The sequence below is a fragment of the Somniosus microcephalus genome, chromosome 3 (assembly GCF_052327205.1).
Source record: "Somniosus microcephalus isolate GS21.2 chromosome 3, FLI_Smic_1.0, whole genome shotgun sequence".
NCBI lineage: Eukaryota > Metazoa > Chordata > Chondrichthyes > Squaliformes > Somniosidae > Somniosus > Somniosus microcephalus.
The window spans coordinates 194,911,207-194,930,072 of NC_140989.1; the positions used below are offsets into that span (position 1 = coordinate 194,911,207).

The window sequence follows — 18,866 nt, forward strand, 5'->3', positions numbered from 1 at the left end:
GAGAGGGGAGGGGGGGGAGGAGAGAGAGAGAGACAGAGGGAAGGAGAGAGAGAGGGTGAGTGGCCCACGGCCGCAAATGGAGCCAAGCCCCGGGAACGGGCGTGAGCCGACTTGAGGCTGAGAGATGGCCGGGCCCGGTTGCCGGGGTAACCCTTCCCCCCCTTCCGAGCCCCGCCCTCCCTAGCCCCACTCTCCGCCCTCCCTAGCCCCACTCTCCGCCCTCCCGTACCCTGCCCTCCCGAGCCGGCTTCAAGACCGCCGATTGCGGATGGGAATGCGCTGGAGCCAAGCCCCGGGAACGGGCGTGAGCCGGCTTGAGGCTGTGAGAGGGGGCCGGGCCCGGGGTAACCCTTCCCCCCCCGTTCCCGTCTCCCCAGCCCCGCCGGCTTCAAGACCGCCGATTCGCTTGCGTTCCGGGCCGACCTTGACGCGCGCGCTGACTCCCGCCCCGCCCGCCTTTACTAAGATGGCGCTGATGGCTACGCTCGCCTCAGTCCCGTGCCGCCAGCCTTTAGAAAGATGGCGGCGATCGCGGGCCACTTGTTGAGCGGGACGGGAGGTGCATAGCTCGGGCGTGGCTGGGCAACAGAGGCCCAGGCTTCGAGGCCTGCCTGCAAAAACGGTGAAAGGTAGGAAAATTATAGAGGTTAGAGAAAAGATTTACAAATTAATTAACTTTTTTAAAAAACAATTTGTGCTTTAAAAGCAACTTTTTTTTTGCTGGAAATCTAGATTTGAAAAGAAACACGCAGAAAGTGGGAAAAAGAAATGAAGAGTTTGGAATCAAGATGGTGGCAACTCACCACAACTCAGAAGCATTAGGCCCGCCCACACACGCACCGATTGGTCAACCGTCAGGTCACTGAACTGTAGGATTGGTCAATCGTCACGTCACTCGACTCTAGGATGGCCCGCCCGCACACGCAATGACCCCGCCCCCGTGACGCAGTGATTGGTCGACCGTCGGGTCACTCAACTGTACGAATGGTCAACCTTCACGTCACTCGATGCTAATGAGCGGATAATGAGCGGAATTTTGAACGGTTTTTGGATACCGTCGGCACAATTTTTGTCCGACCAAAAAGTAAATACGCCTATCAGAGTCCCCTAATGATAAGCTTTCTTTTGATATAACATGTGTGTAGGTACGCTCTCTAACTTTTGATTGCATAGCCAGAGAGACAGACAGAGAGACAGACAGAGAGACAGACTTATTTATATATATATATATATAAATGATCTAGACGAGGGAACTAGATGTAATATCTCCAAGTTTGCAGACAACACAAAGCTGGGTGGGCGTGTGTGCTGTGAGGAGGATGCAGAGAAACTCCAGTATGATTTGGACAGGTTGGGTGATTGGGCAGATGCAGTAAAATGTGGATAAATGCGAGGTTATCCACTTTGGTGGCAAAAACAGGAAGACAATTATCTGAACGGCAATAGATTGGAAAAAGGGGAAGTGTCCTTGTGCACCAGTCGCTGAGGGTAAGCATGGAGGTTCAGCAGGCAGTTAAGAAGGCAAATGGTATGTTGGCCTTCATAGCGAGAGGATTCGAGTACAGGAGCAAGGATGTCTTGCTGCAGTTGTACAGGGCCTTGGTGAGACCACACCTTGAGTATTGTGTGCAGTTTTGGTCGCCTTATCTGAGGAAGGATGTTCTTGCCATGGAGGGAGTGCAGCGAAGATTCACCAGACTAATACCTGGGATGGCAGGAATGACGTATGAAGAGAGATTGGGTCGATTAGGCTTATATTCGCTAGAGTTTAGAAGAATGAGAGGGGATCTCATTGAAACTTATAAAATTCTAACAGGACTAGACAGACTAGATGCAGGAAGGATGTTCCCGATGGCGGGGGAGTCCAGAACTGGGGTCACAGTCTAAGGATAAGGGGTAAGCCATTTAGGACTGAGATGAGGAGGAATTTCTTCACCCAGAGAGTGGTGAACCTGTGGAATTCTCTACCACACAAGGCAGTTGAGGCCAACTTATTAAATATATTCAAGGAGGAGTTAGATATATTTCTTAAGGCTAAAGGGATCAAGGGATATGGGGAGAAAACAGGGACAGGGTACTGAATTTGGATGATCAGCCACGATCTCATTAAATGGCGGAACAGGCTCGAGGGGCCGAATGGCCTACTCCTGCTGCTATCTTCTATGTTTCTATGAACTTGTGGTTCGTCTACCCAATTGCATGTAAAAATACTGCCCAGTAATTTATCACCGTCCCATATTTGGACAAAATTTAATAATTATTGAAGTAAATCATTATTCTTTATATCTAATTTTATTTCAATATTTATTTTTTTGGTCACTGAGATTTGATGACCAATTGAATGAACTAACTTGGAGTTGCCATGTCTGACCAGGTGACAGATTTAACATTCAAAATGATATGACCACTGACGGGCTCTGGGTTAACGGGCCTCCGTACTCATGGTTTTGTCACGATGTCCGACTCAGTAAGCATTTTTTTTTTTTTTAATTCATTTTTATGGGATATGGGTGTCGCTGGCAAGGCCAGCATTTCTTGCCCATCCCTAATTGCCCTCGAGAAGGTGGTGGTGAGCCGCCTTCTTGAACCGCTGCAGTCTGTGTGGTGAAGGTACTCCCACAGTGCTGTTAGGGAGGGAGTTCCAGGATTTTGGCCCAGCGACGATGAAGGATCAGCGATATATTTCTAAGTCAGGATGGTGTGCGACCTTGAGCGGAACTTGGATGTGGTGGTGTTCTCATGCGCCTGCTGCCCTTGTCCTTCTAGGTGGACAGGTCGAGGGTTTGGGAGGTGCTGCCAAAGAAGCCTTGGCGAGTTGCTGCAGTGCATCTTGTGATGGTACACACTGCAGCCAAGGTGCGCTGGTGGTGGAGGGAGTGAATGTTTAAGGTGGTAGATGGGGTGCCAATCAAGTAGGCTGCTTTGTCCTGGATGATGTCGAGCTTATTGAGTGTTGTTGGAGCTGCACTCATCCAGGCAAGTGGAGAGTATTCCACCACACTCCTGACTTGTGCCTTGTAGATGGTGGAAAGGCTTTGGGGGAGTCAGGAGGTGAGACACTGGCGCAGAATACCCAGCCTCTGACCTGCTCTTGTTGCCACAGTATTTATGTGGCTGGTCCAGTTAAGTTTCTGGTCAATGGTGACCTCCAGGATGTTGATGGTGGGGGATTCGGTGATGGTAATGCAAGGGGCAGTGGTTAGACTCTCGCTTGTTGGAGAGTCATTGCCTGGCACTTCTGTGGCACAATCCAAACCAGATTCGCCAACCATGTTAGCAGCAGCCAAGCTTTAAACAGAAGCACGTATACAAAATACGGACCATTTGTCAAAGGTTTTGACTTGCTGAATTTTTCCAGCACCTGTTTCCAGCATTTGTTTCAAATTTCCATCAACAGCAGGTTTTTGCTTTTTGTTTAAACACAAAGCCCGGTTGGACTCCTCTAGCACTGTAAAGGAATTAGATGACTCATTAGGTCCATGTAGGTGGACAAAGCAACTAGCTTGAGTGGCTTTCCTTCCAATTTTTATCAACAAGATTTGAACCAATATTAGGTCTCTATTTCTCAAGGTCACACACGATGCAGCATTCACCAAGACTGCAACAACAATTTGTATTTATATAGCGCCTTTAAAGTAGTAAAACGTCCCATGGCGCTGCACTGGAGTATTTTAAGACAAAAAATGACACCGATCCACATAAGGATAAATTAAGGCAGGTGACCAAAAACTTGGTCAAAGAGGTAGGTTTTAAGAGCGTTTTAAGGGAGGAAAGAGAAGTAGCGAGGCAGAGAGGTTAAGGCAGAGAATTCCAGGCTTAGGGCCTAGGCAACAGAAGGCACGGCCACCAATCGTGGAGCGATTATAATCAGGGATCCTCAAGAGGGCACAATTAGAGGAGCCCAGATATCCCGGGGGGGGGGGGGGTTGTGAGGCTGAAGGAGATTACAGAGATAGGGAGGGGCGAGGCCATGGAGGGATTTGAAAACAAGGATGAGAATTTTGAAATCAAGGCACTGCTTAACCGGGTGCCAATGTAGGTCAGTGAGCACAGGGGTGATGGGTGAACGGGACTTGGTGCGAGTTAGGACATGGGCAGCTGAGTTTTGGATCACCTAGATTCAGATCAGCCATGATCCAATTGAATGGTGGAGCAGGCCCGAGGGGCCGTATTGCATACTCCTGCTCCTACTTCTTATCACCTCAAGTTTACGTAAGGTGGAATGTGGGAGGCCAACCAGGAGTGTGTTGGAATAGTCAAGTCCAGAGGTAACAAAGGCATGGATGAGGGTTTCAGCAGCGGATGAGTTGAGGCAAGGGCAGAGACGGGCGATGTTACGGAGGTAGGAGTAGGCGGTCTTTGTTATGCTGCGGATATGTGGTCAGAAGCTCATTTCAGGGTCAAATATAACACCAAGGTTGCGAACAGTGTGGTTCAGCCTCAGACAGATGAGGGAGAGGGATGGAGTCAGTAGCTAGGGAACGGAGTTTGTGGCGGGGACCGAAAACAATGGCTTCGGTTTTCCCAATATTTAATTGCATAAGGATATCTACCAATCAATCAGCTGATGGTGGGAATGGGCGAAAGGGAAATAAGGAGGTGGGAAAAAAAATCAAAGGGCAACTTAGCACGGGTTTCTCTCTGGCATTCCCCAACAGCCCATCATAGGTGGAGATCTGGGAACAGGTTATCTGCTCACCCTTGGCTTGATGGTGATGTGCAGGGGAACCAGTGTATAAAAATGATTTATAAAAGATATTTGGAACTTACCTCTTTTATTAGCTTTCCAGGGACAGACTTGATAATCTTCCCTACAACAGATGACATAATATTACATTAATTCACTCAGTTAGTAACAAACCCCTGTGCTCAAGATACAAGTGGCTTGTATTCCAACTCTATTATAACAATCTCATTTACCACTGAACAGTGCTCATGTTATTTCCACAAAGGAGTTACTGTCTAATTAATTTTTATTCTTCCAGCCTCGTTATCCGTTCATGTCTTTCCATTCCTTCCTGGCTGATGTTAGGATTTAGCTGTACAGTGGAAAGTACGGTATTCCTCAAAATGGTCATACCCACAAGGACACACACAAGCGCCGATCTGAACTCAATTAGATTTGGGGCGGGCGGAAGGGAAACCCCCATGGATTCCTCGGCGCGAGCAGGCTCGAAGGGCCGAATGGCCTACTCCTGCTCTTATTTTTCTATGTTTCTATGCCCAGGCCATTTGAATGGTTTTGATTGACATCAAGGCAGACGGGTGGGAGCAGGAACTGGGGTGGGAGCTGGACTTTGCCGCGGACCCAAGGGAACGTCCCCCAGCATAAGGCAAGTGCTGGGGGTGGAGGTTGCAGAGCTGATTAGGGGAGCGAAAAGGAAGGCCGCGGCAAGTGAGGCCCAAGGATTCCTGCTCCTTCTGCCCCCACAAGGATTCCTTCCAAAGATTGAAAAAATTAAACTTACCTTGGTGTCTCCTTACAAATGCTCCAGTCTGGCAGGTTTACCAATTGTGCGAGCTTCCCATGATTTTAAGTTCAAATCTCATTGCTGCACCAATTATGTCATTGGGTCACGACCTTCCCACCTGAAATGTCCCTGGTTAAAATGGCAGCGCTTTGGAACAAGTCATGAAACCTCCTATCGCCATTTAAACTACCCCACCACCCTGTGTGGACGGGGTTAAAACCGGGGCTATAGTGTTCGAGTCGAGGTGAAAGGCAGTAGTGATGGTACCCAGAACAACCCAGGAACTAATCTGTGTTGGAGTGCAGTCTCTGCACAACTGGATGCTTTTCTTTACATTTTCCACAAATATTAGAACACATTCCTGCTCACAGTAATGGGGTTTTTGGTAGTAATATTGTACACAAACCCAATATGAAATGAAATTCAAATGACTCGTTAATCACACTTACACTGTTATTTGAATTGCTGCTGCAGACTTCAACAGATACTGACTTTTTGTCAAAAAAATGAATTGCCTTTGCACCTTGAAGAAAAATGCTGGAAAATCTTGCAGCCGTCATCTAGGAAGGCAGCTTTTCCTGCCCACTTTAAGCAATGACACCCACCATACTGCCACATAAGTGTGTTGCTAACCAATGTTTTGTTTCCAACCTCGTCAGTGCCCTTTTATTTACCTGAATATAAAAAGATATACTATGGCCTCGATTTTCCTGGAGCCGTCAGGCGGGGTTTCAGGCGTGTGTGGGGGGGGGGGAATAGCAAAAATAGGGGGCCGCGAACCCCCCCCCCCCGCCCCGCCCCGCCTGATTCCCCGGCCCGTCCGACTTTCACCCCGGCGTTTCAATCCGACCCGAATCAGTCCCGCCCGCAGCTGGCGGGACTGGTCGTCGGGAGCCCAATCACCAATAATTGGCATCTATAATGCCATTTTAAGGGGCCCTTGCAATTTTCAGCCTTTCCCCACGTAAACCACGCCTGGTGGGAACACCGCTTATGAAACTTGGCGTGAACAATGTCTGCTTGCTTACTTTCAGCTGCAGGTCAATCAGGGAAGAGGAGATTTAATCATACAGCATTTGTAGGTTGCAGGACCTTGTTGTTTCAGGCTTGGGGCAACGTGTCCAAGGCTTAGGCACAGCTGTGGAAGGTTGGAGCCTCACACACTTCTCCAGTGTGAGCTCCTGGGAAGCCCTTCTCACCACCCTCACTCAGCGCTTCCTCAACGGAGGCATCTGCCAGAAGCATGGAAGGCCTTTTGTTCCTTCCCTTCTTGGCATTAGAGGATCTCCAACAGCAGAGGAGGCTGCAGCAGATCCAGCAACAACAGCAGCACCAGCAACAGCAGCAGGAGCGACAGGCTGCGGCTCACCCACCAGAGGCAGCACAGGCCAGAAGGGGCCAGCGCATGGAAGGCCGTCGGCGCAGGAAATACCCCCCAAACAGGGTCTACAGACACAGGGTCAGCTACCTCAATATGACTGAGCAGCAGTGCCAAAGGCAGCTCCGACTTTCGCGAGAGGTAGTGACTGACATCTGCGCAATGCTGCAGCAAGACCTGGAGCCCAGAGCATCAGGTCGACACTCCTTACCAGTGGCCATCAAAGTCACCACCGCACTCAACTTATTTGCCTCAGGCTCCTTCCAGGGATTAGCAGCAGACATCAGCGGCATCTCCCAGGCGGCCGCACACACTTGCATCACTCAGGTAACCGATGGCCTCTTTGCCCTCGCGCACAATCACATCCATTTCACCAGGGATCACGCAAGTGTGAGGGCGCGAGCGCGTGGATTAGCTCAGCTGGCAGACTTTCCAAGGGTGCAGGGCGCCATTGACTGCACACATGTGGCCCTTAGGGCGCCCCATTGCAATCCAGGAGTTTTTGTCAACCGCAAGGGCTTCCACTCCCTTAACGTTCAGCTGGTGTGTGACCACAAGGAGGAGATTTTGCATGTTTGTGCCAAGTACCCTGGCAGCTGCCATGACTCCCTCATACTGCGCCAGTCTACTGTGCCTCCGCTATTCAGTCCGCCAAACAAACTTCAGGGATGGCTACTTGGAGACAAGGGATATCCCCTGCGGACTTGGCTAACGACGCCGCTGAGGAGACCAGCCAACGAAGCTGAGGAGCGCTACAACTCCAGCCACATTTCCACCAGATGCATTATCGAGCAAACCATTGAATTGCTGAAGATGCGCTTCAGATGCCTCGATAGATCAGGTGGAGCCCTACAGTACTCAGCAGCCAGGGTCTCCAAAATCGTCATGGTTTGCTGTGTGCTTCACAACATGGCACAGTGTCGTGGCTTGCAGATTCCGCAGGACCAAGAGGCTCCTCACAGAGCCGCCTCGGATGAGGATGATGCGGAGGAGGAGGAGGCCGGAAACGAGCATCCTGCAGAGGCCCATCAACCAGTGGCACCAGTACGCGAGAACATTGCTGGCCGGAATGCAAGGAACGCACTCATCCTGGCCAGATTTGCTTAGCCTGGTACATCAAACACTGTAGCCTCGCTGCTTCTTACCTGACCATGGACAGTGGCCCATCCCTGCGCATTTCTACCTATTTGAACAGCTTGCTGACATCTGCAAGTAATCCTCACAGCCTCAATGTAAAATCCCCATTCGCCAAATGACAGACGCCACAACTGCAGCAGTTGCCATCAGATTTTTTATGTACAAGAAAGTGATGGCATTAAAACTATATACAAAACTTTTCACCCAAGTGTCTACCCTTGTGATTAGTGGTGCTTTATTTTTCTCTTACGCGTGCTCCTACGTAGTGGTACCCCTGTGGCTTCAGCAGATGTGGAGGCCCCTTGCTCACTTTCCTGCTGCTCCTGTCTCGACACCTTTGGCGGGCGTCCTCTGGGGTGGCGAGCCTGTGAGGGCTCGCCAGCAGTCTGCTGCTCCAGCGGCTGCGCAGGGGTTGAGACTCCTATCTCACTTGGGTGTGGACTCCGGCGGGGCTCTGACCGAGGGCTCTGAAGTGGCATGGAAGTGTGAGCGCATGGAGAGGAGCCTCCACTTCCTTGTGGTGTGCCAACAACCTCCCTCTCATGGGTCAGCTCCCCCTCAGTGCCTGCAAGTGGCTGGAGAGCACCTTGCTGCACATCAGGGGGGCCATGGGAACTCGTCTCTGTACTGGAAGTCCTGCTCAGAAGGACTTCCATGAAGGTCTGGTTTCGGTGCTCAATAGATGCCCATCATTCCTCAAGAGATGTCATTCTATTCTGAGCACTCACCATGTTTTCCATACCCTGGCGACTAAGCTCCTCCATGGCCGTAGCCAGCCTTACCACGGAGGTAGCCATCCTTTCCGTGGTGATGCGTTCATGCGCCAATGACTCCAATAAGGCTCTGCTCATGTTCACCATGGACTCCTCCATTCGCTCCACACTCGCAGCGACCCTGGAAACAAAACCTGCCAGAGACTCCTGCATCTGTGCATGGAGATCCATCACCTCTTCTCTTGCGGATGGACCCAGAGGCATAGGGTCGACATGCAGCTGAGCTGAGCTGAGCTGGCAGAGGCCTGCGCCCTCCGACGAGGACTCTCCACTGCTGTTCCTGTCTCCACAATCTGCTGATGCTCACTTGTGAGCTGTGAAACACCAGGTGACAACACTACTCTATGTCCCGAAGGCCCCCCCGAGGTGAGAGTGTCTGCGCTGGTGTTGGGTGCGCTTACTTCTGCTGACGCTGCGCCCTCAGAGGTTGGAGCTTCCTCTGAGGAGTCTGGCTGCACAGCCTCTTCCTCCTCGACAGTGGGGATGGGGGCTCTGTATGGTCCTGTGCGGGAGTAAAGGAAAGAGTTAGAGATGTGATGCCAAGGCTACATGCACATTGGATTTTGCAAATGCTCATAAGTCCAAATGATGTAGCTTCAGAATCATAACAGCGACTCATGCTATGTCAGTCATAGAGATGGAAAACTATTCTGTCACCAGCTTGCGGGCTTGCTCCTGTCTCTCCTTCCCCAGCTTCCGCAGCCACGTCAGCCCCGACAATCTCCATCACTCCTTCCTCCCAGGGGGTCAGGTGGGCGATTGAGGGTGGGCCTCCTCCAGTCCTGGCTCGCTCTCTCCTGTTGTGAGCTCTCTTTTCCTGCAATGAGGGAGACAAGTGGAGTTTGAGTGAGAGTGCAGGAGTGGGTGTAGAGATTACATAGCATAGATACTTAGGAGGAGGCAAAGATGGTGTGAGGCTGCAAGACCAAAGGCCCTCCCCGTGTATTGTCAGTTGTGTTCCAAGCATCAGAGTGAGAGGCAGTGTGAGGGCTGCATGGTGAAATAGTTATGTGAATGTGAGCATAGAGAGAGAGGGAATGGGTAAGGGTGCATGGATGCGACTGTGAACATAAGAACATAAGAAATAGGAGCAGGAGTAGGCCAATCGGCCCCTCGAGCCTGCTCCGCCATTCAATAAGATCATGGCTGATCTGATCCTAACCGCCAATCTACTATCACAGAACCATCTCCTGAATCTAACAGAATTAGACACACGAAATAGGAGCAGGATCAGGCTACACGGCCCCTGGGCCCGCTCCGCTACCCACAGGGCCAGGTCCGATCTGAACCTAGACTCATGTCCAAATTCCTGCCCGCTCCCCGTAACCCTTAATTCCCTTTACTTCTAGGAAACTGTCTATTTCTGTTTTAAATTTATGTAATGATGTAGCTTCTACAGCTTTTTGGGGCAGCATATTCCATGGACCTATCACCCTCTGAGTGAAGTAGTTCCTCCTCATCTCAGTTTTGAAAGAGCAGCCCCTTATTCTAAGACTATGCCCCCTAGTTCTAGTTTCACCCATCATCGGGAACATCCTCCCCGCATCCACCCGATCCAACCCCTTCACAATCTTATATGTTTCAATAAGATCGCCTCTCATTCTTCTGAACTCCAATGAGTAGAGTCCCAAGCTACTCAACCTCTCCTCATATGACCACACCCTCATCCCCGGGATTAACCGAGTGAACCTTCTTTGTACTGACTCGAGAGCAAGTATGTCTTTTCTTAAGTATGGACACCAAAACTGTATGCAGTATTCCAGGTGCGGTCTCACCAATACCTTGTACAACTGAAGCAATACCTCCCTATTTTTATATTCTATCCCCCTAGCAATGAAAGTCAACATTCCATTGGCCTTCTTAATCACTTGCTGCACCTGCATACTAACCTTTTGAGTTTCGGGCACCAGGACCCCCAGATCCCTTTGTACTTCAGTACTTTCCAGTTTCTTGCCATTAAGATAATAACTTGCTCTACGATTTTTCCTGCCAAAGTGCATAACCTCACACTTTCCAGTATTGTATTCCATCTGCCAAATCTCTGCCCACTTACTTAGCCTGTCTATGTCCCCTTGCAGGTTTTTTATGTCCTCCTCACTCACTACTTTCCCTCCCATCTTAGTATCAACTGCAAATTTTGATATGTTACACTCGGTCCCCTCCTCCAAATCGTTAATATAGATTGTAAAGAGTTGGGGACCCAGCACTGACCCCTGCGGAACATCACTAGTTACTGATTGCCAGTCTGAGAATGAACCATTTATCCCAACTCTCTGCCTTCTGTTAGATAGCCAATCCTCTATCCATGCCAGAATATTACCCCCAATCCCGTGATTTTTTATCTTAAGCAATAATCTTTTGTGTGGCACCTTGTCAAATGCCTTTTGGAAGTCTAAATACACTATGTCCACTGGTTCCCCTTTATCCACCCTATATGTTACTTCCTCAAAGAACTCCAGTTGGGATGTGGAGGAAGAGAGTGCTAAAGCTGAGTGCTGGTGGGGAAAGGCAATGGGGATCAGGTTGAGGGTGATGGAAACTTCATACTTACTTTTCCTGTACGGTGAAGGTCATGGAATCGCTTCCTGCACTGCATCCAAGTTCTTCGCGTGACTCCCTGAGAGTTCACCTCGGCTGCCACCTCCATCCAAGCAGTCCTGGTCTCATTGGGAGGCCTCTTCCTCCCTGAGATAGGGAAGAGGACCTCCCTGTGGGCCCTAACCCCATCCACTAATGTCTGCAGTGAGGTTTCGTCAAATTTGGCGGCAGCTCAGGGTCTGCCACTGGCAGCAGCTGCTGCAGGCTCCTCTGCCATTCTGGACGGCTCGTTGGGAAGCCTGCAGAGGTTGAAAAGCTTGCTGTAGACTTTAAAAGCACCACGAATTATGCCATCATACTGTGGGGCTTTCTGACTGGAAATAGTCAATTAGCAAGGGTGCCCACGCGCTGGAAATTAATTGGCCAATTGAGGGAAAATTGCATCCAGCTGGCAGACCCATTTAGATTCGTGTCGGAACCCCGACATTCGGGGAATCCGACAATTCCCCACACCTGCGGGAAAATCGCCCCCTATGTGTCTGTATCCTTGATTTCTTTTTAATGTTTAAAACCCACACTGCTCACAGTCGTGTCATTCAGAGCAGTAAATTACCTTTTTTTTTAAGTAACTACAGACAGTAGGAAGTCATGCAGCATGGTCTCAAGAGGACATTATACTCACCCAGATTTACATCTGGCAGAATTTTCTCAAGAAACTGTGATTCACAGCCATCAGGGGAGAGAAAATCTGCCAGAAGCTGGCTGTTGCTTAGTTCTGGATGTTTCAGCAAATTCTATTAATAAAAATTCAAGAAAAATAAAATCAACTTCACGGCTTTGATACAGCATTTAGACTTTGCAGATTTGATTTTCTGAATGAGTTATTTTAACCCACTTAATATAAACAAGTTAATGCTGGCTTTAAAATGTACACCGACCAGAGAATCTAGGCTAACATTGCTACCGGAATACTGTTATGAAACATTTGAGTGTAAGCGGAGGCCATTCCTTCCCACAATCGATTTCTGCATTTCCTTTTGCACCTTGAAGAAAAATGCTGGAAAATACCGTGGCCTTCAGCTAGGTTGTTCAAATACGATCACCGTCAGTGGGATACACCCAATCACAAAATGGCTGCAGGATGGCACGGACATTTACTTAAAGGTGAATCATCGCAGTTCGAGGGAAAGAGATCCAGAAAAGCCTGGCATACTTTTTCCACAGTGACACTTTCTGATATGAATCCAGCTCATCACAATGCATGTTTATGAACACTGCTGAAAAGCCAAATTTCCAACTACAATACTATTACTTTACATGACGATGCTTTCCTGAAACTAGTAAAGCTTTGAATTGAACATTCAACAAACAAAACTATAGCGAGCAAAAACCCTGTAATGGTCTTCAGTTACCTTGCCAAAGCAAGAGAATTTAATAAATTGTCCATGTTTAAATTAATGTTAAAGGAGAATGATCCATTTCAAATGAATTAAGGGAATGGTCTCTTGGCCAAAAATGTACAATGCGAAGTCAGATGGCTGTGGGTGGCATTAAGCAGTTTCAGCCTCACAAGTCTGCATAATGTCCCACCCACTCAGCAAGTGGCAAAGCAGTTACAAGGCACTGTCCAGTCGGCAGATGATTCCCCAAACCAGCCAACACTGTCAGCTGAAGACTGCACAGCCCAGCAAACCACTAAAGGGCCAAGTCAAGAACTTTAAATATTATGTAAGGCAGCAAAGCTGGGACACAAAGCAGGTCACCGATCGTCCAAGGAGTCTGGGTTCTGGGTAACAGCCAGGAGACCTGAGTGCGGCTGCAAGATAGGAGATTGCTGGGAGCTGTGCAGCAAAACTGAGCTCGCAGAACATGGTCCAGCACCCGATCAGTGTACAAACAGCTAACAAGGAGCCTGTCTGACACTGGTAAACAAGGCACGCGGTGAAGAGCAATCAATTTCTAGAAGAAAGGAGTGCTCGCATTCACAATGTTTTATGGGAAGATGTGCCCATAGGTATAGTATAGAAACTAGAAAAATAGGAGCAGGAGTAGGCCATTCAGCCCTTCGAGCCTGCTCTGCCATTCAATATAATTATGGCTGATCCTCCATCTCAATACCATATTCCCGCTCTCTCCCCATACCCCTCGATGCCTTTTGTGTCGAGAAATCTATCTGTCTCCTTCTTAATTATATTCAGTGACTTGGCCTCCACAGCCTTCTGTGGTAGAGAATTCCAAAGGTTCACCACCCTCTGAGTGAAGGCATTTCTCATCTCAGTCCTAAATGTCCTACCCCGTATCCTGAGACTGTGACCCCTCATTCTAGAGCCCCCCAGCAAGGGGAAACATCCTCCCTGCATCCAGTCTGTCTAGCCCTGTCAGAATTTTACACATTTCAATGAGATCCCCTCTCATTCTTCTAAACTCTCGTAAATGCAGGCCTAGTCGACCCAATCTCTCCTCATACGACAGTCCTGCCATCCCAGGAATCAGTCTGGTGAACCTTCGTTGCACTCCCTCTATGGCAAGTATATCCTTTCTTAGGTAAGGAGACAAAAACTGCACACAGTACTCCAGGTGTGGTCTCACCAAGGTCCTGTATAACCATAGAAAGACATCCTTGCTCCTGTACTCAAACCCTCTTGCAATGAAGGCCGTCATACCATTTGCCTTCCTAACTGCTTGCTGCACCCTGCATGTTTGCTTTCAGTGACTGGTGTACAAAGGCACCCAGGTCCCGTTGTACATCAACATTTCCCAATCTATCACCATTTAAATAAATTTCCAGCATCCGCAGTATTTTGCTACCATTTAAATAATACTCTGCCTTTCTGTTTTTCCTACCGAAGTGGATATTTTCACATTTATCCACGTTATACTGTATCTGCCATGTATTTGCCCACTCACTCAACTTGTCTAAATTGCCTTGGAGCCTCTTTGCATCCTCCTCACAACTCACAATCCCACCTAGTTTCATGTTGTCAGCAAACTTGGAAATATTACATTTGGTTCCCTCATCCAAATCATTGATATATATTGTGAATAGCTGGGGCCCAAGCACTGATCCCTGCGGTACCCCATTAGTCACCGCCTGCCACCCCGAAAAAGACCCATTTATTCCTACTCTGTTTCCTGTCTGTTAACCAATTTTCAATCCATGCCAGCATATTACCCCCAATTTACTTTTGCACACTAACCTCTTGTGACTTTATCAAAGGCCTTCTGAAAATCCAAATACACCACATCCACTTGTTCTCCCTTATCTATTCTACCAGTTACATCCTCAAAACTCCAGTAGGTTTGTCAAACATGATTTCCCTTTCATAAATCCATGTTGACTTTGTCTAATCCCATTGATATTTTTTAAGTGTCCTGTTATCACATCCTTTATAATAGACTCTAGTATGGATTCTGGATGGATGAAATAGGGAGTTTTAGTATCATTTACATACGATACACTTTTGTAAAATGATCTGAATGTCGAAGTACTGATGGAATGTCAGCTATTAGGAACCAAATGGGACTTGGAAACTAATCCGAACCAATGCATTCTCTGCGCAACCTGGCTGTGATGGATGCGAGCATTCACCAGAATGATACCGGGGCTAAAAGGGTTAAATTATGAGGGCAGGTTGCATAGATTTGGCTTGTATTCCCTGGAGTATAGAATATTAAGGGGTGATCTAATTGAGGTGTTTAAGATGATTAAAGGAGTTGATCGGGTAGATAGAGAGAAACTATTTCCTCTGGTGGGGGGGGGGGGGGGGGGGGGGGGGAGTCCAGAACAAGGGGGCATCACCTTAAAATTAGAGTTAGGCTATTCAGGGACGGTCAGAAAGCACTTCTTCACACAAAGGGTGGTGGAAATCGGGAACTCTCTCCCCCAAAAAGCTGTCGCGGCTGGGGGTCAATTGAAAATTTGAAAACTGAGATTGATCGATTTGCTGTTAGGCAAAGGTATTAAGGGTTACGGGATCAAGGCGCGTGGATGGAGTTAAGGTACAAATCAGCCATGATCTAATTGAATGACCGAGCAGACTCGAGGGGCTGAATGGCCTACTCCTGTTCCTATACTCCTAGGATTGTGCAGGGCCAGGATCTCCACCAATCTGTACCAGGTCAGGGTGTCAGACTGTACAGTGAACCTGCTGTTACAGCTCCAAGTACAGTACAGGCATACGGAAAGTTACCCACAGACAGTCATCCAGAGAGAGTCACTCAGTATACAACAATCCAGGAAGTGCAAGCTGAGTGGAATTGGTAGCGGCTCAGCATACTGACCCTAGACACTAGAGACAAGAGTAGGCAGAAAGCACTGTCCAAAGTCCAAGGTCATTCTCTCACAAGAACAAGCCATCAGTTTGTCAGAGGTGATTGCTACAACATCATCTTGCATTAATATAGCGCCTTTAACATAGTAAATAGTCCCAAGACACTTCACAGGAGCGTTATAAACAAAATTTGACAGCGAGCCACATAAGGAGATATTAGGACAGGTGACCAAAAGTTTGGTCAAAGAGGTAGGTTTTTAAGGAGCGTCTTGGAGGGAGAGGCAGCAATGAGAGGTTTAAGGAGGAAATTCCAGAGCTTAGGACCTAGACAGCTCAAGGCACGGCCGCTTAAGGAGGGCCGAAGGAAAAAGGGGATGCACAAGATGCCAGAATTGGAGGACTGCAAAGTTCTCGGAGGGTTGTAGGGCTGGAGGAGATTACAGAGATAGGGAGGGGTGAGACTGTGGAGGGATTTGAACACAAGGATGAGAATTTTAAATTCAAGGCATTGCTGGACTGGGAGCCAATGTACGTCGGCGAGCACAGGGGTGATGGGTGAACAGGACTTGGTACAAGTTAGGACAAGGGCCGCAGAGTATTGGATGTGCTCAAGTTTACGGACGCTGCAATGTGGTTGGCCGGCCAGGAGACCATTGGAACAGTCGAGTCCGGAGGTAATAAAAGCATGGATGAGGGTTTCAGTAGTAGATGGGCTGAGGCAGGGGCGGAGATACAATGCTATAATGGGCAATAGCTGCATCTCTTCTACAGTGAGGTAGCTTTATTTGTCCTGTCTTCTGAAGAGGATGCAGGTGGCAATATAATTTTTACTTCTTATCTCTCTAGCCCTCCTAGACCACTCTCTCCTGCCATCATGCCTCCTTCCAAATCCCCAACCCAACCCTTCATTACTCTTCGACCTTCCTACTCTCCTGCCACCATCCCAGGCTTGACTCCCTCTTAGATACGCCTACAGCTTCCCCCTGTGCCTCTCTTGGCATCCTACGAAGGGCCCATCGAGGCACTCATCGCTGCCTCCTTACGAGCAGCAACCCCAACTGTCCCATCCTACTCTCATGCCGACCTTCCCGCCCAGCGCGCCTACTGGGGGCGAATCTTGCCTATCTCCTCCCCATCCAACACACCCCTCCCAGCGCTGACCCTGTGGACAGTGACAGTGGGTGAGCCATCACCGACCCACCCTCCAGAATGTCCATTCACTTGTGAACAAGGCCCTTGCCATCCATGAGCTTATTGTAGATGATTGCATATGAATCATGGCCTTGACAGAAACCTGGCTGAGGCATGATGACATCTTCCCCCTAAATGAAGCTTCACCCCGCCTGGCTTTACCTTCCACCACCTGCCGCGCCCAGACCGTCGCAGTGGCGGTGTGGCCCTCGTCACCAAATCACACTTGCCCTGTCCCCCTACTCCTCCGGCACTTTCTCCTCCTTTGAGCATCTCACCTTGTTCCACCCCACTCACCTCTCATTTAAAATCCTCCTTCTCTACTGCCCACCCAAGTACAATAAAAATGTTCTCAGAGATATCTTCACTGCTTTCCTCCCTCAGCCTCTGCACCGAGCAAAGACTCATCCTCGGTGATTTCAACCTCCATCTCAATTCATCATGCGCTCTCTCCTCTGAGTTCACAGCCCTCCTAGCCTCCCTTAATCTCTCCCACCATGTAAACTCCCCAAACCATATTTACGACCACCCCCTTGATCTTGCCATCTCACGGGGCCTCGTTACTCCCATTGTGTCAATCACAGATAAGGCCATCTCTGATCAATTCCTTGTATCTCTCTCCACCCACATCCACCTTCCCCCTCCCAACCCTACTTCCTTCTGTGTCAGGCCCGGAAAAATCTCTCTCCCAATACACTTACAACTGCACTTTCAAAATCTCTACTGTCTGTAGTGATCAATAACATGTCATTCTGTGGTGGACACTAGGTGGAGCAGTAGAGCTGTATATAGCTGTATGTATAAGACTACACTACCCAGCTATACATTATGTTAAGACTACATTACCCATGAGGCTAGGCTACCCAGAAGGCAGCAGTCAAGATGGAAGCCTCTACTAGATGCTGTACAAGTCCACATGTGCTCAATAAAAGTGTCTAGCAAAAGCTAGCTGTGTTCATAATAAGAATGTCTACTTATTAATGAACATAACACTGTCTAGCCTTTGGCCCCCCATTCACCATGATATTTCTGCAGCTACTGATCTGCTCAACCACACCCTCACCTCCACCTTTGACATCCTAGTCACCATTAAAACTATTACGCTCTCTCACCCTGGCCGTTCCCCCATAGCAATCAACACTTGGAATTGACTTCCAGGTGAAGGTTAAAACTTTAGTCATTATTGAGTCAGTTGGGGGCTGCGATGGTTTCTCTTTCTGGATGGGTAAGATGGGCGAGATCGCCATCCTCGTCCATACAGATTTTGAGAGAGTTCAAAGTTAATTGACTATCTTGGGGATCATATTGAGTCATACTACCAGGAAGGTTCCAGGTTCAAGCCCTAATAAGAACATAAGAACATAAGAAATAGGAGCAGGAGTAGGCCAATCGGCCCCTCGAGCCTGCTCCACCATTCAATAAGATCATGGCTGATCTGATCCTAACCTCAAATCTTCTATCACTCTCCATCCCACCTGAACCCATGTGATCTCCCGGGAGAGGCAAAAAACCAGATAAAAAACCCCAATGGTCAATTTGGGAGAAAAAAATCTGGGAAATTCCTCTCCAACCCATCTAGGCGATCGAAACTCGTCCAGGAGATCACTCTGTCCCTATATTTTCTACAGTACTTACCTTCTGTAAAGGCGATCTCCACCCCAGCCAGGAACAGGAATAAAACCATCTCCTGAAATCTAACACAGAATTAGAACACAAGAAGTAGGAGTAGAACCAGGCTACACGGCCCCTGGGCCCGCTCCACTACCCACAGGGCCATGACCATTCTGAACCTAGACTCATGTCCAATTTCCTGCCCGCTCCCCATAACCCTTAATTCCCTTTACTTCTAGGAAACTATCTATTTCTGTTTTAAATTTATTTAATGATGTAGCTTCCACAGCTTTCTGGGGCAGCAAGTTCCACAAACCTACCACCCTCTGAGTGAAGAAGTTTCTCCTCATCTCAGTTTTGAAAGAGCAGCCCCTTATTCTAAGATTATGCCCCCTAGTTCTAGTTTCACCCATCATTGGGAACATCCTCACCGCATCCACCCGATCAAGTCCCTTCACAATCACAGAATCACAGAAACCCCACACAGTGCAGATAG

At 48.6% G+C, this 18,866-nt stretch overlaps 1 protein-coding gene across 16 annotated transcripts in view; it reads right to left on the bottom strand.

Moving 5' to 3' along the window:
* snx14 (sorting nexin 14) overlaps positions 1-18,866 on the bottom strand; it is a 278,601-nt gene that overhangs the window by 100,651 nt on the left and 159,084 nt on the right. For 14 of the 16 annotated variants that reach the window (XR_015077589.1, XM_085982067.1, XM_085982062.1 and 11 more), the window contains 2 exons: positions 11,980-12,091; positions 4,771-4,811 (listed from right to left, as the gene is read on the bottom strand). Coding sequence is in view for 13 of the 16 variants with exons in the window: in XM_085982067.1 (XP_085838193.1) it covers positions 4,771-4,811; positions 11,980-12,091 (153 nt within the window). In the remaining 3 variants the exon portion in view is untranslated. Of the gene's footprint in view, positions 1-4,770; positions 4,812-11,310; positions 11,597-11,979; positions 12,092-18,866 lie in introns of all 16 variants that reach the window. The other 2 variants (XR_015077590.1, XR_015077591.1) reach the window with 2 other exon arrangements.